The 16,631-nt window shown below is 42.9% G+C and overlaps 1 protein-coding gene and 1 long non-coding RNA gene across 3 annotated transcripts in view; both read right to left on the reverse strand.

The window, feature by feature from the left end:
• Positions 1–16,565, reverse strand: part of LOC103359318 (unconventional myosin-XVIIIa-like) — a 64,412-nt gene extending 47,847 nt beyond the window's left edge. The window contains exons 1-7 of one of the 2 annotated variants that reach the window (XM_008284593.1): positions 15,606–16,565; positions 4,569–4,649; positions 3,622–3,648; positions 1,694–1,753; positions 724–811; positions 294–400; positions 30–206 (exon numbers count right to left, since the gene is read on the reverse strand). In XM_008284593.1, the coding sequence (XP_008282815.1) occupies positions 30–206; positions 294–400; positions 724–811; positions 1,694–1,753; positions 3,622–3,648; positions 4,569–4,649; positions 15,606–16,565 (1,500 nt within the window). Of the gene's footprint in view, positions 1–29; positions 207–293; positions 401–723; positions 812–1,693; positions 1,754–3,621; positions 3,649–4,568; positions 4,650–15,596 lie in introns of both variants that reach the window. The other variant, XM_008284595.1, reaches the window with a different exon arrangement.
• Positions 7,378–9,658, reverse strand: LOC103359317 (uncharacterized). Its single transcript, XR_520303.1, has 3 exons — positions 9,556–9,658; positions 8,450–8,473; positions 7,378–7,444 (listed from the first exon to the last, which is right to left on the reverse strand). It is a non-coding gene; the product is annotated as an uncharacterized LOC103359317 (long non-coding RNA).
• Positions 16,566–16,631: the final 66 nt, after the last annotated feature.

Raw genomic sequence — 16,631 nt, forward strand, 5'->3', positions numbered from 1 at the left:
TGTCACTATGTGTTCAGGCAGCAGCCTACCTTCTCAGAATACATCGAGGGAGCGCTAATGGGGTTAATGACCACCATGTTGGGCCCAGCGTGGGTGTGCACCAGGTTACTGCCGTAGCGCTGCCGCAGAGAGTGCATTACGCTCGACTCATTCAAATACTGCAGCGAGGCCAGGTCCTCCACTCGGTCAAACAACGGAGGGTTTGCCTAGAGTTCAAAGTCACAGGCGGTCACACTCTCACCCAGTGTCTTCTGTAATTGATGAGGTTCAGAGTTGATTTGATGATTAAATACCTTCTCCACATCATCTTCATCCACATCCAATAAAGATCCATCACTCTCCAGGCGGATTTTCACCTTCCCCTCTGGCAGGCTGCCTGTCTCTGTCTTCAGGAGAGTTGCTGCATCACCACAAAGTACAGAGTTAATTTATCGTGACACATGATCTTGACCTAAGTGCAAAAGCTTCAGCTCATCTTACATGCCAGATAATGTGAGGCAGTTGTATCTCTTTTAATAATGTCTGAGATTTATTAAAACTTCGCACACAGTCAGCGTTGAAAACATGGAAAGTCTAATTACATACACCCTGAGGTAAAGTGGAGGCGTCTATTCCAGTGCCCTCTTTTAACACTAAAATTTAAAAAGCATTTTCTTTGCTTTAAACACCCACTCATGTCTATCATAACGCATACAAATACATAAACGCAGACGTTTTACTGACCCAAGGAAAATCCATCCTTGTGAACGAGCCATACTTTCTCCGTGTTATACCAGGCTCTCTCTGCCGTTATCTGCTCCTCAGTCTTTCCCTGTTGGAGACACATTTGTATGAACAATTACTGAACATTAAAGATAATAAAATAATAATCAGCATGCTAAATTATTGATCATTAAATCACACCAGTGCATAATGGACTTCCAGAAGGATCACACAAATGAGATTTTCACAAACACAGTCACATGAGAGAAGGGGGAACTGAATTCACCAGGTGGAGGGCCTTTTACTTCACTGTGGAAGCATGTAAGATTTTGTGAGAACTGTTATGATTTCATATTTCACCTCCCACATTTATGTCCATTACAGCGGCAGCCCTCCACAGAAGAACTGGAGTTCCCGTGACCCGCCTTTTAATGCACTTTTCAGAGCTCAGAGAGCGTTCGCTGAACTCACCGACGGTGCATTTAATATGTTCACAGATGGAAGGTGAGACAGGGGTGTTTCATCACAGACAATCACGACAAGCATCCACACAATGTCTACTACATATACAAAAATACACGACTATCGTGGACTGCACGGAAAAAAATACGATCCAGCTTACGTACGTCGGGTGTTTTGACAGAGTCATGCATGGAAACAGACAAAGAGACATGCAGTCACGGTAATACAACTGAATAGCTGCACTAAAACTACGTATTTTTGTCTTGTTTTTTCCTTGAGACGTAAAGACAACACAAAGTTAACTGATGAGTCTGAGCAGGGTACTTCTGTTACCTCACTCAGAGACTTCGACAGTTACAGCTACAGGAAAGGGAAATCCTGGGCTTTGTAAGTGGTGAGACTCCCTCACTAACTACTGAGCCTTTCACTCATTGACAAGTTTATCACACACACACGCACAAAAACAAAAGAAAAACAGACATCACTCCGAAACATGAGGGGATGCAACTGAAATTTCAACCAGCCAGACCTTAGCTGCAACTGAGTGTGCTGCCTGAAGGAACGCCACAGGGTCCTCAGCAACCTTGGACTGGACAAGGGAGGGAGCACAAATCATTAATTTTATTAAAATAACTTAACATCACATTCAGGATGCGTGATTCAAACGGTGCAAAATATAGCAAAGTGAAAAAATGTAATAGTAGGTTACAGATTTTTAGGAGTAAAATAAATCGAATATAAAACACTGCAGCAAAACCAACCGCACTCCAACGACGCAATAGAAGGGCAAGCAACGCTGCAAGGATAAGTGACTCATTCAAGTAATTCACCACAAAATAACTGCAGTATTAATGCATTAATGAGTAGGGATTGAAAGGTGCACTGAAGTGCAATGCGTGGGTCTGGGGGGGGGACGGTCCAACAACTTCATGTTACATCGTATTAAAGTTGTTTTTTTAGTCTCTTTGGTACATTTCTCAAATTAGAACAGGAATTCCCAAAGTACTTGTTCAACCTCCACATCCTCCACTCACTTGTGCACATCTTAAAGGCAGTTTCTCCTTATTTTGGACAAATTGCAAACGCTTTGCCACACTGATGCAAATGTTTTTGATTATCTTCTGAATAGTCTTCATCCCAAAAACATCTGGGAAATAGAATGGTTCAACCAATACTATATATTTCTATTAGACATATTAGTATACGCATCCTGACGTGATTATGTAAGTGAAATACAGAAAAGAAAACTGAAAGGAGAAGACTGTTGTACAGCGCTGCATCGTAAAGAGGGGAAAAAATGCAAAATTAGAAATGTAAATATAGTAAATACCTCTGAGGCAGAACTGTACACGAAGCGCTATATGGTGTTCAGTCTTTCTACACCTCCTGTCTGTCGGGCCACAGATTCTCATCCACATCACAACAGATATCTTCCCTTACAATGCAGCGCAGAAAGAATCTTTTGGATTGTCTTATCCAGTCTCTGCAGGTGTCTGTTGTGATGTGTTTTTTTTTGTTTTCTTCTTTTGTGTAATGCAGCGCTGTAAAACAATCTTGTCTTTTTCTCTTCTGTATCAAAGTGACACGGTCTGTCAACAAACTACAGTACAAACAATAAAAGCGTAAATGTGAATCCTGTCCAATCTCTTGCAATCAAACCCCCGCATACAGCATTGTGTAACTTTGTGTTGTTTGAATTTGATGTATAACATACAGAAAAGGTGCGGTCTTGTTTTGTTTCTATTGTGTGGTGCTGTTTCTATGAGTTATGTTTAAAAAAATACAGGCAATAATACACTTACTCTTTTAAAACTGTTAAGGCTGATTTGACAAATAAACCAAAGCGACTCTAACAGTCACAGTTAACACTATCAGCTGTACACAATAAGGTAAAAATGCGAGACACCACCAAAACTGTAAAACAAAGAAAGAATCAATGCTAATGTACACAGCAACAGAGAAGGTATAACACTGCATGAACACAAAGATCCAACACACAAAAATATACTGTACCACTGCATGCAAAGTCAAGGACCCTGGAGTCACAGATATCCATTTGATTAGTACAAGCAGGCTGCTTACTGTTGCATATGATGATAATATAACCTCAGCACCTACATGCAGGTGTGAAGAGTAAAAGCAGCCATACCATTATACAGCTGCATGGCACATTGAGTCCATCGTAAATTAAATGCAGCACTGGTAAAAAATTAATCTTGTTGAACCCTCTACAACCTGGTCAAGAACCCCTGAACCAACTTTAGCAATCACGGGGTTTATGTCACATTAGTACATTCCAGCACCGCGCGTAAACCCAGAAAGCGGCGAGAGGATAAAGGCAAACGGACAGGCACAGACAAAGTAGGGCAGAGCGGGGTCAGTAGAAAAGAACAAGCTTAGACTCGAGCACTGTACGACCGAGGGAGTGCTGCGAGTCCACGGTCGAGCAGGCTGTACCTGAGTGGGTTTGTGGCCTCTGGCACGCTAGCCATGCAAACAGCAAAGAGGACAGCGGCAAGTCGGGATCCAGTGACCCGCAAAAAAGCAAAGGTAGAGACATAGGATATGAATAGAGACAATAGGAGATCAGAGGAAGGATAAAAAGAAGTGCCTTTCAATGCTGCAGACCTTGAGAGAACCAAAACTGCTCAAATAATTACACAATGCCAGAGAACAGTGAATAACTGAGTCAACGCTGACTATAATCAGAGGTGTATGAGTCAAGTGTAGACGTAAAATGATTCATGCTGCTTCCTTTTCTAAACATTTCCGTCATATCATATACAATTCAGACGACGTTTATGGGTTCAGAATGGAAAATGAAATGGCATGCTCACTCAAGTCAGGCTCTTATTGCCAAGAAGGCCTCTAAGTTCCCCTGAATTAGACATAAAGGAATCGTTATAACTTGTGCGTCTAGACATAAGTGTTTGGCCTCAACGTTTCAGATTTCACACCAGTTGGCCAACAACACAGGGGGAGGTGGACTTCTGTAACTGAAACCCTCTTAGCAGTGGGACTCCTTGGGACAGCCTAATGTGGGCCTTTGCAATTTCTGGACAGAACCTGAGGAAGCAAGCAGTCGACTCAGGCCGGTCACAGGAAAAAGCTGTGGTAAAGCACTGGCGGATGCAAACCAAGCAAGCTGGGAGAAAAGTTACATCGTTGCCATTGATAGTGAAGATCCTCTTCACGCGCTTGTAGTCTTCCTCAGAGGGAACCAGCTCTGGGACCTACAATTGAATAGCAGGACCAGCAGTACCACATAGGCAGCCAGATGGTAAAAATCAGAGGTGATTCCTGTGGTTTTTCCACTCAAAAACTGCATTGAAGAATTCCATGGGGAACACAATGTGTATTTTTGAATGTGTTACATGTAAGTTTGCTGCAGGATGAACACACACCTGTTCAGTCGGTGCAGACTGGGCATGGGGCAGGGACGGTTTACCATTGGGGACCACAGGGGGGCCAGATGTCTCCTTAACCTTTACACACAATGTATGCAAATATTCACACGGACACACATGCAAACAGAGATGGAGTTAACACGACGATGAGGATGGCAATGACGTCTGAGCTCGACTCGTGTTTTTCTTTTAACTTTAGATTCAATTTTACACATCCAGAAACCGCAACCAACTTCAAGGGATGTTTCCTTCCCTCCTAATTTAATTTTCCAGTTAATTCAATCAGGAAACGAGTAAGGAAAATGACTATTAAAAGACAATTGGATCATTAAGCGGCGCGGCAAAAGAATAATGGTTCGAGGCTTTTGTTTGTCGACGGCTGTTTAAGCAGCAATCTGTTGCAAATCTCTTGAAAGTAATGAAACAATTAAGAGGCGTCTCTGCTGAAAATCTCGAGCGCTAATCTGAGAGAAGCACCTGATATTAAACCATCAAAAGTTTCATGGCTTTGCGTCGTAACTGCTGTGAGACTCAGATCAATATGTCTAGTTTTGTCTAATGGAGGCTGCTGTTTGAAGTTATGTTTAAAGTTCAGGGTGCGATGCTGAAAACTTTTTTAATCACCACAGAAATCATTACTTCATATTCATTTTTACTCTGAAGTAAGGCCATTACATCGCTGGTTTCAATTTAATATTTTTCTCTATAATGTAAAGTGCTACAAGTCAGATTTCAACAAACTTTCATACAAAGGGAAAAACAAACTATGACACATACAAAACTTGTCTTTATAGGGGATTATTTAGTTGTTGCTAACGGTAATAGCTGAGGTCTGCAACACAAAAATGCTTTTTTTGTTGTACGGGCATAGCTCCAGTGAGAGCACAGAAGTCAAAACACTCGCTAGCACCAGCTTCCAGTGTTCCTACGCTTAATATTTGAAAACTAAATCTCTCCCTAGAGCAGTTAAAGACATGATATCCTTCAGCGAAAAATACCAGGTACACTTCTCCAAAATCAAATCCTTTACTCTGCAGCCAAATGCCCAACTGTTCTCCAGATTTTATGGACATCTGCTGATGAAATTTTTAGATGGCCCACTGACAGACAGAATGTCAAAGAAACAAAAACATAACCTTGTCTGAAGTACAAACTCATGGGGATTATGAAAGTATATAAACAAACTGCGAACCAAAACGCTATTAAATGTTAATTTAAAAGATTAACAGAGGCTGAAACTAATTATTTTTTGTACCAGCTCCAAGCTGTGCGGGGTGGCACATTACAAACTGGGATTCCGGGTCTCTGAATTCTTATCATGATTCCTATTCCTTTAAAAAGCCCCCCAAAAGATCCTTAAAGCCCCTGCCTCAGTGGTCGACAGCATGTGTAGCACAACTTCAAGTCTCTGCCGGCAGCCAGAGAAAGTAATGAGTCACAGCTCAGTGCTCAAAGAAAACTTGAACTGACCAGACCAGCAGAGTGCAGACTATGAGCACACCCTGATACCCACTGATGAAGTCTGATCATGAGCTCACACATGCACCCTGCTTCCCTTCACTTATTCAGGGTGGCTTCATTATATCAAGTTTTTGTCAGACATCTAGATGTTTTTGAATACATGAGGAATTAGTTGTGTTAATAATGTCCATGATAAAAAAATAATGATCCATATCTAAAAGCAAATATGATGATTTGATGCTCAAGGAAGTTGCATATACGAGTATATGAACAGTAATGTCTGTGGTATTATCTCAAGGCATGCTCCACCCAGAGGTTAGGCAGCAAACATGCACTTTTTGTTCACTCAGTACCTCCGGTTTCTTCACACCAAGTACACGAGGCTTTGGGATGAACCCTGCAGGAGGAGCCAAGGGATCTGTCTTTGTGACAGGGATGAAACCTGGAGGTCTTGCCAGGGGACTCTGTTTTGGGGGCACTGGGCTAGATTTTCTGGCAGGGATGAAACCAGGTGGAGGAGTCAACAGATTCTGCTTGGGGGCTGGGATGAAACCAGCAGGTGGGGCCAAAGGATTGGGTTTGGATGACGGGATGAACCCAGACGGCGGGGCCAAAGGGTCGGGTTTGGGTGGAGGGATGAACCCAGACGGCGGGGCCAAAGGGTCGGGTTTGGGTGGAGGGATGAACCCAGACGGCGGGGCCAAAGGGTCAGGTTTGGGTGGAGGGATGAACCCAGACGGCGGGGCCAAAGGGTCGGGTTTGGGTGGAGGGATGAACCCAGACGGCGGGGCCAGAGGGTCGGGCTTGGGGGCAGGGATGAAACCAGCAGGCGGGGCCAAAGGGTTGGGTTTGGATGACGGGATGAACCCAGCCGGTGGGGCCAAAGGGTCAGGTTTGGGTGGAGGGATGAACCCTGCTGGAGGGGTGAAGGGGTTAGTCTTGGGTGGTACAGTGCTTGGAGCAGCAGTACTGGGACCAGACGAGGCTTCCTCTGGTTTTTCCTCCTCTTCCTCCACCTTCACATCTTCGTCTTTGCGGTCCTGGGTGCGGGTGCGAGGTCGGTGTTCCTTGGTTCTACTTCTGCCCATTAGACTGGCCAATCCCATGGATATATCATCCTTGTCCTCCCCAGCGGCTCTGGGTTTTCTGAGCACAGAGTCTGCAGCAGATGCAGAAGCAGCGGTCGGTGGTGGGTTCTGTTCTTCTGTCCCAGCAGGAACCACACGTCTAACAACTCTTCTCACAACCCTCACCACCTTTTTACCGCTCTGCTCGTCCCCTGGAGTGTCTGGACCTCCCATGGCAATGTTACTGTTGGACTCTTCTGCTGATGATGCAGCTGATTGTGGACCACTTCCAGCGTCTAGCCCAGGTTTAGTGCCTGCCTGAGGCTGACTACTATCTACATCAGACTGGATACAAACACAGCAGGGTAGAAAATAGTGTAGATTATTCCACAGCTCTGTACAGACCACTGATCTAACATGGATTTTTATTTGTGTATCCCAAAACCATCACTCAAGCTGGTGTATACAATTAAAAACAGCACTTAAATTCAAGTTTAATGCTTAATCTTTTGGGCAAAATGTAAGTTTTACCAACAAGTTTTCTATTTTGCTAATTGGAATGAGTCTATTAGTAGAGCTGGAGAACAAAAGGAAACGTACCCAAAAATTGTACAGACTCTAATGATGTGTCAGATAGAGTTTCTTTCAAAATTAAAAAGCATCCTGTGGAGTCTTTGATCGGTAGTTTCTCTATCAAGCAATGTTTTGTTTCTATCTTGCACATGCACATCCTGCTGTTGGTTTCACACAATAAAAGACAGTTGGTGGCAGTATATGCCAACAAACAGAGAGCTGCCAGTACAGACAGTGAAGAAGAGCACTGCTAGCAAGCAAATATGGGTGTGAACAATTCATAATGTAAAATATTTTTTAAAAATTAGAAGGAAATGTTCTCGGCCGAGTTGTTAGACCTCGAGGATACATGCATGCATTAAGGGAAGAAACACTGACTAAAGATAAAACAAGAAGGGCACTGGTAAGACTGTGGCCTGAAATCTAATTCCAATCCAAATCTCACTGTCACTGGCTCTTTATTGTTTTTAAACTGCCAAACTTTTATTGTTTAATTGTAAAAGTGGATGTAGTAGAACAAGTATTTAGTGTTGACTGTGAAAATTTAACTGAGAGAAACGTTCTTTACCAAGCTGCAATCACGTTCTCTAAAAACATCCTGAGAATAAAAAAAAAAAACATAATCTCGAGCCCTTATCTGCCATCACCTATTTCAACATTCACTGGCGAACGAATCATCACGGTAAGGATTAGTAGCTAAACGTGTTTAGCACACAAAACTGGTTTGCATCATGTGAATAACCGTCCAAACGCATGCAGCTTAAAAACAACACTTACATCTGGCTTGTCCTCAACTTTAACCTACACAAGAAGAAGCAACACAACACAAATCAAACCACACATTCAGACCAAAGCTTTTCTCTCATAACCAACATTTCACCAACTCAACAAACAACAAGGATGCAAATATGAACTGAAAGACAAAAAAATCAATAAAACAAACACCAAAGCAAGACTTCCCTTTTTCTCCCAGAAAGAAAAGCGTGATTTGTACGCCATGGTGATAGGCCAGAAGTCATGGATTAAGCTGGACGACGTGAATAAGTGTATGGAATGATGAGAGAGGAGAAAACAACAGAGACACAGCCGAAGACGGGAGGATGTACGGTGCTGAGCGATGAAGAATGGGAATTTAGGGGTGAACAGTGGGACACTGTGAACTTGTTTTCTGCACACAACAGGTCAAACACCAACAGGGCAGTGGGACCATGCAGCACTGAGGATAGAACACATGGACAACATAATAAAAATGAAAGGTTTGCTTTCTTCACGCAGCAACAGACAAGTGGAGAACATAAACATATCTAACAAGACTTGAAAACAGCATTAAAAGTCTGAACTCAGTCTGTAATCAGTGACTATAAGTATGTGTGGACATCTATCCTTTACAGTACAGCACATTAAATATTGGACATTAGTTTCTTTTGTAGTGATGGCATAACATCAATCAATATGACTTTCACACTACAGAAATAGGTGTTGCCAAAGCAAAGCACATTGAAGCAGGAATACTGATGAGCAGCAGACGAAATGAATCAAACGTTCTAGAATCTTCACACTTCACTCCGTTTAATAGACACAGAAACATGCAACTTTCAAAAATTGATAAAACACCTATCACAGCTTGTCCCTCACTATTTAAATTAAAATTCAGTCTTTTACTCATTGAGGAGACGCAGCAAAAACGAGTTGCGCAGCAACATGTTTCACCATCTCCGGCCCTGCTTTCATCAGCGTCCACTCCTATAAATAGTTTCAGCAGCAAAGGAGGCCATTCTGAGGCACCATCAGAACCCTAATGGAAGTGCTAAGCAGAGCGTACACCCTGAGCACATCTCACTACTCGCCACACACACAGTCCACCAGAGGCCCGAGCCCATTACCTTCTCTCTGGGCCTGGTTAACCTTCCAATCTTCTACCACTGGAGCAGTGCGGTCAGGGCCAAGACAGGGCAAGGCCTGGGTCTGCTCGGAGCACACACTCACTAGCTCTGACGGACAGAGAGAGAGGGGGGTGGGCGACGTGGAGGGCGGGGTCACGGTCGGCCCAGCACGGTGAAGTTGTGGTCTGGGGAGTGGAGGGGAAGGAGGTGGGGGGGTAATGTGAGAGGAGCTGGGCAGGGAGATAGAAGAGGGACAGCTGCTGAAATACAGGGAGGCTATAAATAGAATTTGCATAACCACATCAATTGCCACTTCTCCCTGCTCTCCCTGGTGACAAGGAATCAGAAAAGGAATCTCCCTCATGGGGGGAAATACTAACTATTATATGCCCCTGCAGAAATGTAATTATTTTTTTCCAATTTGAAGCAATTGAATGCCATTAATGCGCCGAGGGACGACACAAAGCTTATCTTCAGAGGCAGCTAATGCACATATCAAAAGAAAAACATGCATATAAAGAAGTTATGAAGTCAAGTGTAAATGCGTTTCCTCGGCCCCCACGTCGGTGATATTTATGAGCCGCATGTTCCTCACCGTGCCTTTCACACCACAAGAGGGAGCCATCAACCAATGGATTCCACTGCACTACTACACAGAGGCGCTCTGCTTAGCCACACTACTGACCTAAATTCAAGACGTTGCATTGTTCGATGGCAAACCCAATAATAGGAGCGTAACACCAAGCAGGGGCAGCAGAAGCCACAAATGTAATGCAGCAAAGTGTACATCTGAGTTGTAAGGATTTCAAAATAAGACACCGACTGGTTACACAGACCCTTTAAAATCATAGTTGCTCTTCCTTTCAAAAGAAAACGTGTCTTGACATTTTAAAATGAAAGGTCTGTCGAAACTGCACTGTTGTAAAACCAGTCGGGTAAATAAACACTTGAGGGTAAGTTGCCTGGAGGTAGGTATTCGGCGTCATGAAGAGCAGACGCACAAGGAAGACACCGAAACGCAGCAACAGGCTTCACTCTGAAGGATGAGCTGATCCACTCTTGGCGCCTTTTCTTCCTCTTTATAAACCCATAAACAGTTCGATTTGATCAAATAACTACTTTTCATGTGCAAATTGATTATTGATTGTGTGTTTTTTTTTTTTAATTTCCAAAGCATCATGTGACTTTTAACTGTTAAATGATGTGTTAGTTAATGAGCATAAATAGAGCCTTCCTGCAAAAGAATTATACAGAGATATACAGCATTTCTTCCTTGTGTTGAGCTCAGAAGTTCACATATTAGCGCTCAGCAAGGATCCAGTCAAACATGCTGCCTGGCTGGTCTATCTAGCACAGACTGCTAATCCCCAGAGTCTGTTACTGGGACACAGCAATGTGACGACTGTTTGTCTACACACAGTTAGTGCAGACCAAAGATTAAGGACTCCATAGACACTGCTGATTCTGACCCACTTAGATCCTTCGATACCATCATACGATCAAATCTGCTGGAAAGGCAGGTTAATCTTTAATATTTTTGATTTGATTATACACAAATACGTTAAGTATGACATACGCATTATGTTGAAATAATCTTGAAACAAATTGGAGTTGCTTAGTCTTAAAATAAATGTATTACATTCAGTGAAAGAAGCCGATGTTTCTAGATTTATATTTCTATACTGTACATCCCAAGAAAAGAAGTCAGAAATCACATGAGACACTCGACCACTATCCAATCCTTTGCGAGCTGACAAGAATCATGGGACATCACTTTCTGACGTCCTGTCAGAATTCCGGGATGTGACCCAGATTTTAATAGTAAATAGGCCTGAAAATCTGAACTTCTTTCTGAAACTAGGCCACGGGAACATGTAGGAGAAGCAGAATTAAACTCAGGTGTGATCTCACTTTAGAAGGAAGCAGAAAATAAAAAGAAAATCGTCTCATATAACAGCTAAAGATAACTTCCCGGTTAAACAAACAGCACACAGCGAAAAGGATAACCGATTTAAACACAACTTCATTACCACACATTCACAATCTTAATGAACCTGCCACTGGTGAGACTGATGGAAGTATAACAAGACAGATGAGGATTCTCAATGACGGCAGCTCTGGCTGGCAAGATGAAGGTGTGCCTGACAAGTGCCCATTGACTGATAGACATCACATCCGACATGGCACACCCAAGAATGCCAGGAATCTGCCTTAACTGCAGTCAGGAACGTCCAGCCCATGTGTCATTGTTTGAGCCGAGACAAAAGAAAAAGCAATAAAGTGTAAAGAATGGAGGACAGGCAAAATGACATCTTAAGTGTTGCCTCTATCATGAACCAAACAGCTTTATCCGAGGAAGCCCCGCCTCTTTCTAATCCACGCCTGTGCTAATACTCTCTGCTGCTGTAGAATCTCCCCACTGGAAATGGGGATGATGTAATTTAAATGGGCAGCTTGGAGAGGAGATTACACCATTTGCTAATTTCTGAATAGCAGAAACTGTGTCTGGACTGCAGAAAGAGAGGAAATAAAAAGGGATGAGAGATAAATGAGATAAATGATGGAGGGATGTCAGAGGAAAGTATGGGAAATTAGAGTCAGTCAACGGCAGATTCAAAATGGAAATACCCAGTCATAGCATTAACTGCATATGTGTCTTCCAGCAATTAGGAGAGAACATATGAACACATACAATCTTTAAATCTGGAGGTAAGACTTCTAAAAAAAATCAAAAGTTTCTGATGGACAGGTCAGAAAATGGGTTATTTTTTTTCACTGTACCAACTCTAAACAACAACGATGTTTAACAAGTCAGTCAAGTAGAATCAAGTGAGCAACAACAACAGAGTGGTGTTGATTTGAAGTTCTATGTGATTTTCATGAAGGAACTTTCCAGCTCAAGCAACATCAGTACCAATTTTATTAGAAGTGCTCTGCTCCTTTTTTGTTTTTTGTTTGATTTCACAAAGCCTCTGATCAATCTACTTTGACTAGAAAGAACACCGGAAACACAGCTCTAGGCCTCTGTTCAGAGTGTCTGAAAGACAACAATAAGCAGACAGAGTTGTGCAGTACACACCTGCAGCAGACGGTGCAGCAGGATTGTGTTACGTAACTTGTACAGCTGTCTGTATGGAATGAGCACTCATCACACACGTGGTGTAGACACTCAGACTTCATCAATGCTTGTACTATTCCCACTCAGACTGCTTTTGACTGTTTTGAGCTTTTTCATTTAATTCTTTTTTTTTTTCAAACCAAGACAAAAATACCAGCAAAAGGTTTAGAAGATCAGATATGAATCTCTGATAATGAAAAATTCAAACATCAAATGTTTTCAACTGTGCATTATTACATTCATTAAAGATATTCACGTCTTTCTTTAAATACTAGAAGTGAGACTTACTCAATGTCTAAATGCAACTGGTGGTCTGAACAAGTGATCTAAAACTCAGGATCTGTGATGAAGGCTACACAGTGACTCAGGAAAGCTTTGAAAATAAGACATAAAGAACAACATTTTAAAACAGCTGCTGTTGCCCAGTGGACAATATGATTCACCTGCCCAACTGTGCACACACGAAAACATTTCATTTTGGTTCAGAATAAACAGAGAAGCACATTTAAAGCCATTTCCCTCTTGACAAGTGATGTGCCACTGAGGCTTTAAATAGCAAATGTGCTCATCTCATCATGATATTCATTTAGCGCTTGAGACATTTGGATCGGTGAGGAGACAGCGCCTCACCTTTACACCTGCTAAAGTAGACCATCTGACAGCACTGTAATCAGAAACCATACAGTAATAAAAGACAAAAAGGAAAACAACAGGCAGCAGGCTGACGGAGAGCAGGTGTTTAGCTGATACCGCTGGTTGCTTGGCAACATCACCGCGATGACAAACCTCCACAAAGTCACCGCTCCTTGCCAACAAATAGATCCCTGTAAAAGCACAACTATTCTTCCTTAAAGCTTAGTTACATATCAGCATAATGTGGAAATTAGTGAGAGTTAGTGGTGCTGATAGATGGATTTACTTTTTAGCTTTAAAACCAGGCGAGCTGCTTACCTATGTGTCCATGTTTTATGCTAAGCTAAGCTAACCATATTTTACACAGACAGGCATGAGAGTAATCTTATTGTGTAACTCTTCACAATAAAGTGTCAAATAAGTCTGTTTCCCCCCAAAAGATATTCCTCTAAATACATGCAGCCAGCATGCAAAATACTGTACGTACATGCATCACATGTGGTATGTGACTGTATTGCAGAGCTCTAGATCTAGAATCCAGATCTTATAATAACCACCTATAAATAGTGCTGTTGGTTCTAGGTCAGCCTCACATGCACATTTTCTGCGTTTTCGAACGGCCCGTCTCATAATGATCATCAAGATTGGTTGAATGTGGGACAAAGTAGGACAGGGAGACACGCGTCTCCTCTAGGGAAGCGGATGAATTGTGTCTCTGGCTGTGTACAACATTCATTAGAAGCAGAGTAGGGATTTCTGGCACAACTTCAAGGTGCATGAAGGAGGGGAAAGAAGTCTAACGTCATCCTCGTCACTGTGACCCCACGGAGGCCACAAGTCGAAACAAGTTGTGCTGTTTACTGTAAAGGGTTGTTGGGAGTTTGTGTACGCACCGATTCCCACGTTCAACACAATGTACTCCATAAACATAATGTACATCATTTACCACCAGCTATTTTTAAGATCGAACAAATGAGCTGAATGATTTATTTATTTCTTTAAAGAAAAAAAAAAGTCACAATTTTCAGATTCCAGCTTCTTAAATTTGGATATTTTTTGGTTTCTTTCATACTTAACTGAACACTTTTTGTTTGCAATACATTAAAAATAATAACTAATTAATCTGCAATGAAAAATAATTGCTAGCTCTAATGTATTCTGAAAGAATGGCGACATATGCATCAGTAGTAGTAGTTCAATTATTCTATTGTCATTTCATAACTCTTGAACAGTTGAATTCTGAATAAATCTGCACCTGACAGCTGGACCGATATGGTTCTGTCAAAAAGAATTAAATTTACTATTTCTCAGCAATATGCACATTATTTTAGAATGATGGGACACGCTATAGTTTACCTAAAATGAGGCCACATCATGATATTTTCTCAATTCCCATGCATCTGTGATATTGTACACTATCCTGCTTTTTTTTCCCCCACTTTAAAACAAAACCTACAACAGAGCATTCTATTTGCATGTAACTCTATCCTTGCAGCACACGAATATCCCAGCAGCACTCAACAGCAACACCACTGATGTACCTCAATTAGCAGCACACTGCCCCGACCGACCACAGTTCGTCTTACCCACTGTCTAAACTCTACTCCCACAAAAGTGACCAACAAAAGGCTGGCATTCAGGTGTTTGTTGTGCCGGCCAATAAAGAGTTTAACTTGATGCTCCTCTACTTGTTGCACATGATTATGTGGGTGAAAGGAGGTGAATGGGCGGCCAGCCAAGTCTTACAAGACCATATGGCCGTGAGCTGTGGTGGCGTTTGGGCCGTTGTTTCCTTCAGCGTCCCATTGTTCGTTGTCAAAGGACTTGGGGGGGTGGGAGGGGGTATTATATGTACACCAGGACACATTCTCTCTTTCAAAACACACACACACACACAGACACTCCCCCATACATGCAAGCGCAAAATCACATTACCAGTGTCACTGCAGTTCCACCCATAATCTGGGCATCTTGAAGCTACTATATGTGGGCGCAAAACTCAATACATGGGAGAAAGAAATATCAAAATGTAGTTTTTGGAGTACATTTTTGAATGGTGTGAGCTGAGTATTTGAAACACAGATGTAGAAACATATACTCTTCTAGGTGCAGTGTAAATAAAGGGAATGATTTCCAAGAGTTTCCAATTAAAAATCTGAATTTTGAGATGTAGGTTCAACAACACCAATGGATATGATGGCATGAAGAACAACAGTAATCATGGATTTGTTTTTGCAAGTTTGAATCTATCCACACAACAGACTGGTCATGATTTATCAGCACTACTTACATCAAAGGCTTCTTTGTGCAGGCCCTGAGTGCTCCTCAGCCAGCAGCGGTTCAACTCGCTCAGCTCCAAAATCGGCTGCACTTTCAACCGAACCGACTCCCCAGACTGACGGATCATCTCCACGATCTCATCCCTGCTTTTGTTCTCCACGTTGATCCCATTGATTTCCACCAGCTTGTCTCCTGGCACCAGGCCCACAGCCCGGTCCTTGCTCCCAGCCCCCGGTTCGGCGAAATGCACCACGCGCCGGCACACTCCTCCGTCTGACTGCCTGTCTAGCATGGTGGTCCTCCGCAAAGAGAAGCCAAAATCTCCAGTGTTGCGCCGCTGCAGCTCCAGTTCTCTTGGGTCTGGTATCGGTGGGGCGACGATCGCAGGCAGCTGCAGGTCTGCGCCGGGATAGGTCTTCTCCACCACCTCAGGAATGTCAACCAGGATGCTGCCTTTGGGGTTGGGGTGGGCCTGTGAAGAAGTCCAGCTCTGCCCAGAAAGATTGGAAGCCTCCAAAGTATTGTCCTCTTTGCTGTTCTGGGAAAAACTTACTTTCCTCTGGCCTACTATGGAATTCAACTTGGCCAGTTCCCCAAACTTAGCTGCTCTCTCCTTCACAGAGCTGCGATGATGGTCCAGTTCATTCCCCTTCATGTCTTCTCCAGAGGTACTTGCACTTATTTGGCCCACACCCTGCTCCACGGTGTTGTGAAGGAGCTCAGCCTCCAGGTCCGTGAGGCAGAGCTCCGTGTTGCTGGCCACCTTAATCGGGATAGGACTGGAGATCTCCAGCTTGCTCCTAGAGTCTCTCTTAGAGCTCCCTCGATTGAGGTGGAAGAAGCCTCTACGTATGCTCATCTCTTCCAGGCTCCTTAACTCTGCCTGGGACATACGTTCCTTCTTCTCCTTCTTGTCTTTCTTCTCCTTCTTGCTGGGGTCCTTCTCCTTCTCCTTGTCTTTCTTAATTAGGTGAAACATTCTGGAGCTTCTCTGCTGTTATTTACCAATTAGATTTGTTTACAATGAGAAACTGTCAGCTTCATA

Source organism: Stegastes partitus, unplaced genomic scaffold (assembly GCF_000690725.1).
Source record: "Stegastes partitus isolate 25-593 unplaced genomic scaffold, Stegastes_partitus-1.0.2 Scaffold366, whole genome shotgun sequence".
Taxonomy (NCBI): Eukaryota; Metazoa; Chordata; class Actinopteri; family Pomacentridae; genus Stegastes; species Stegastes partitus.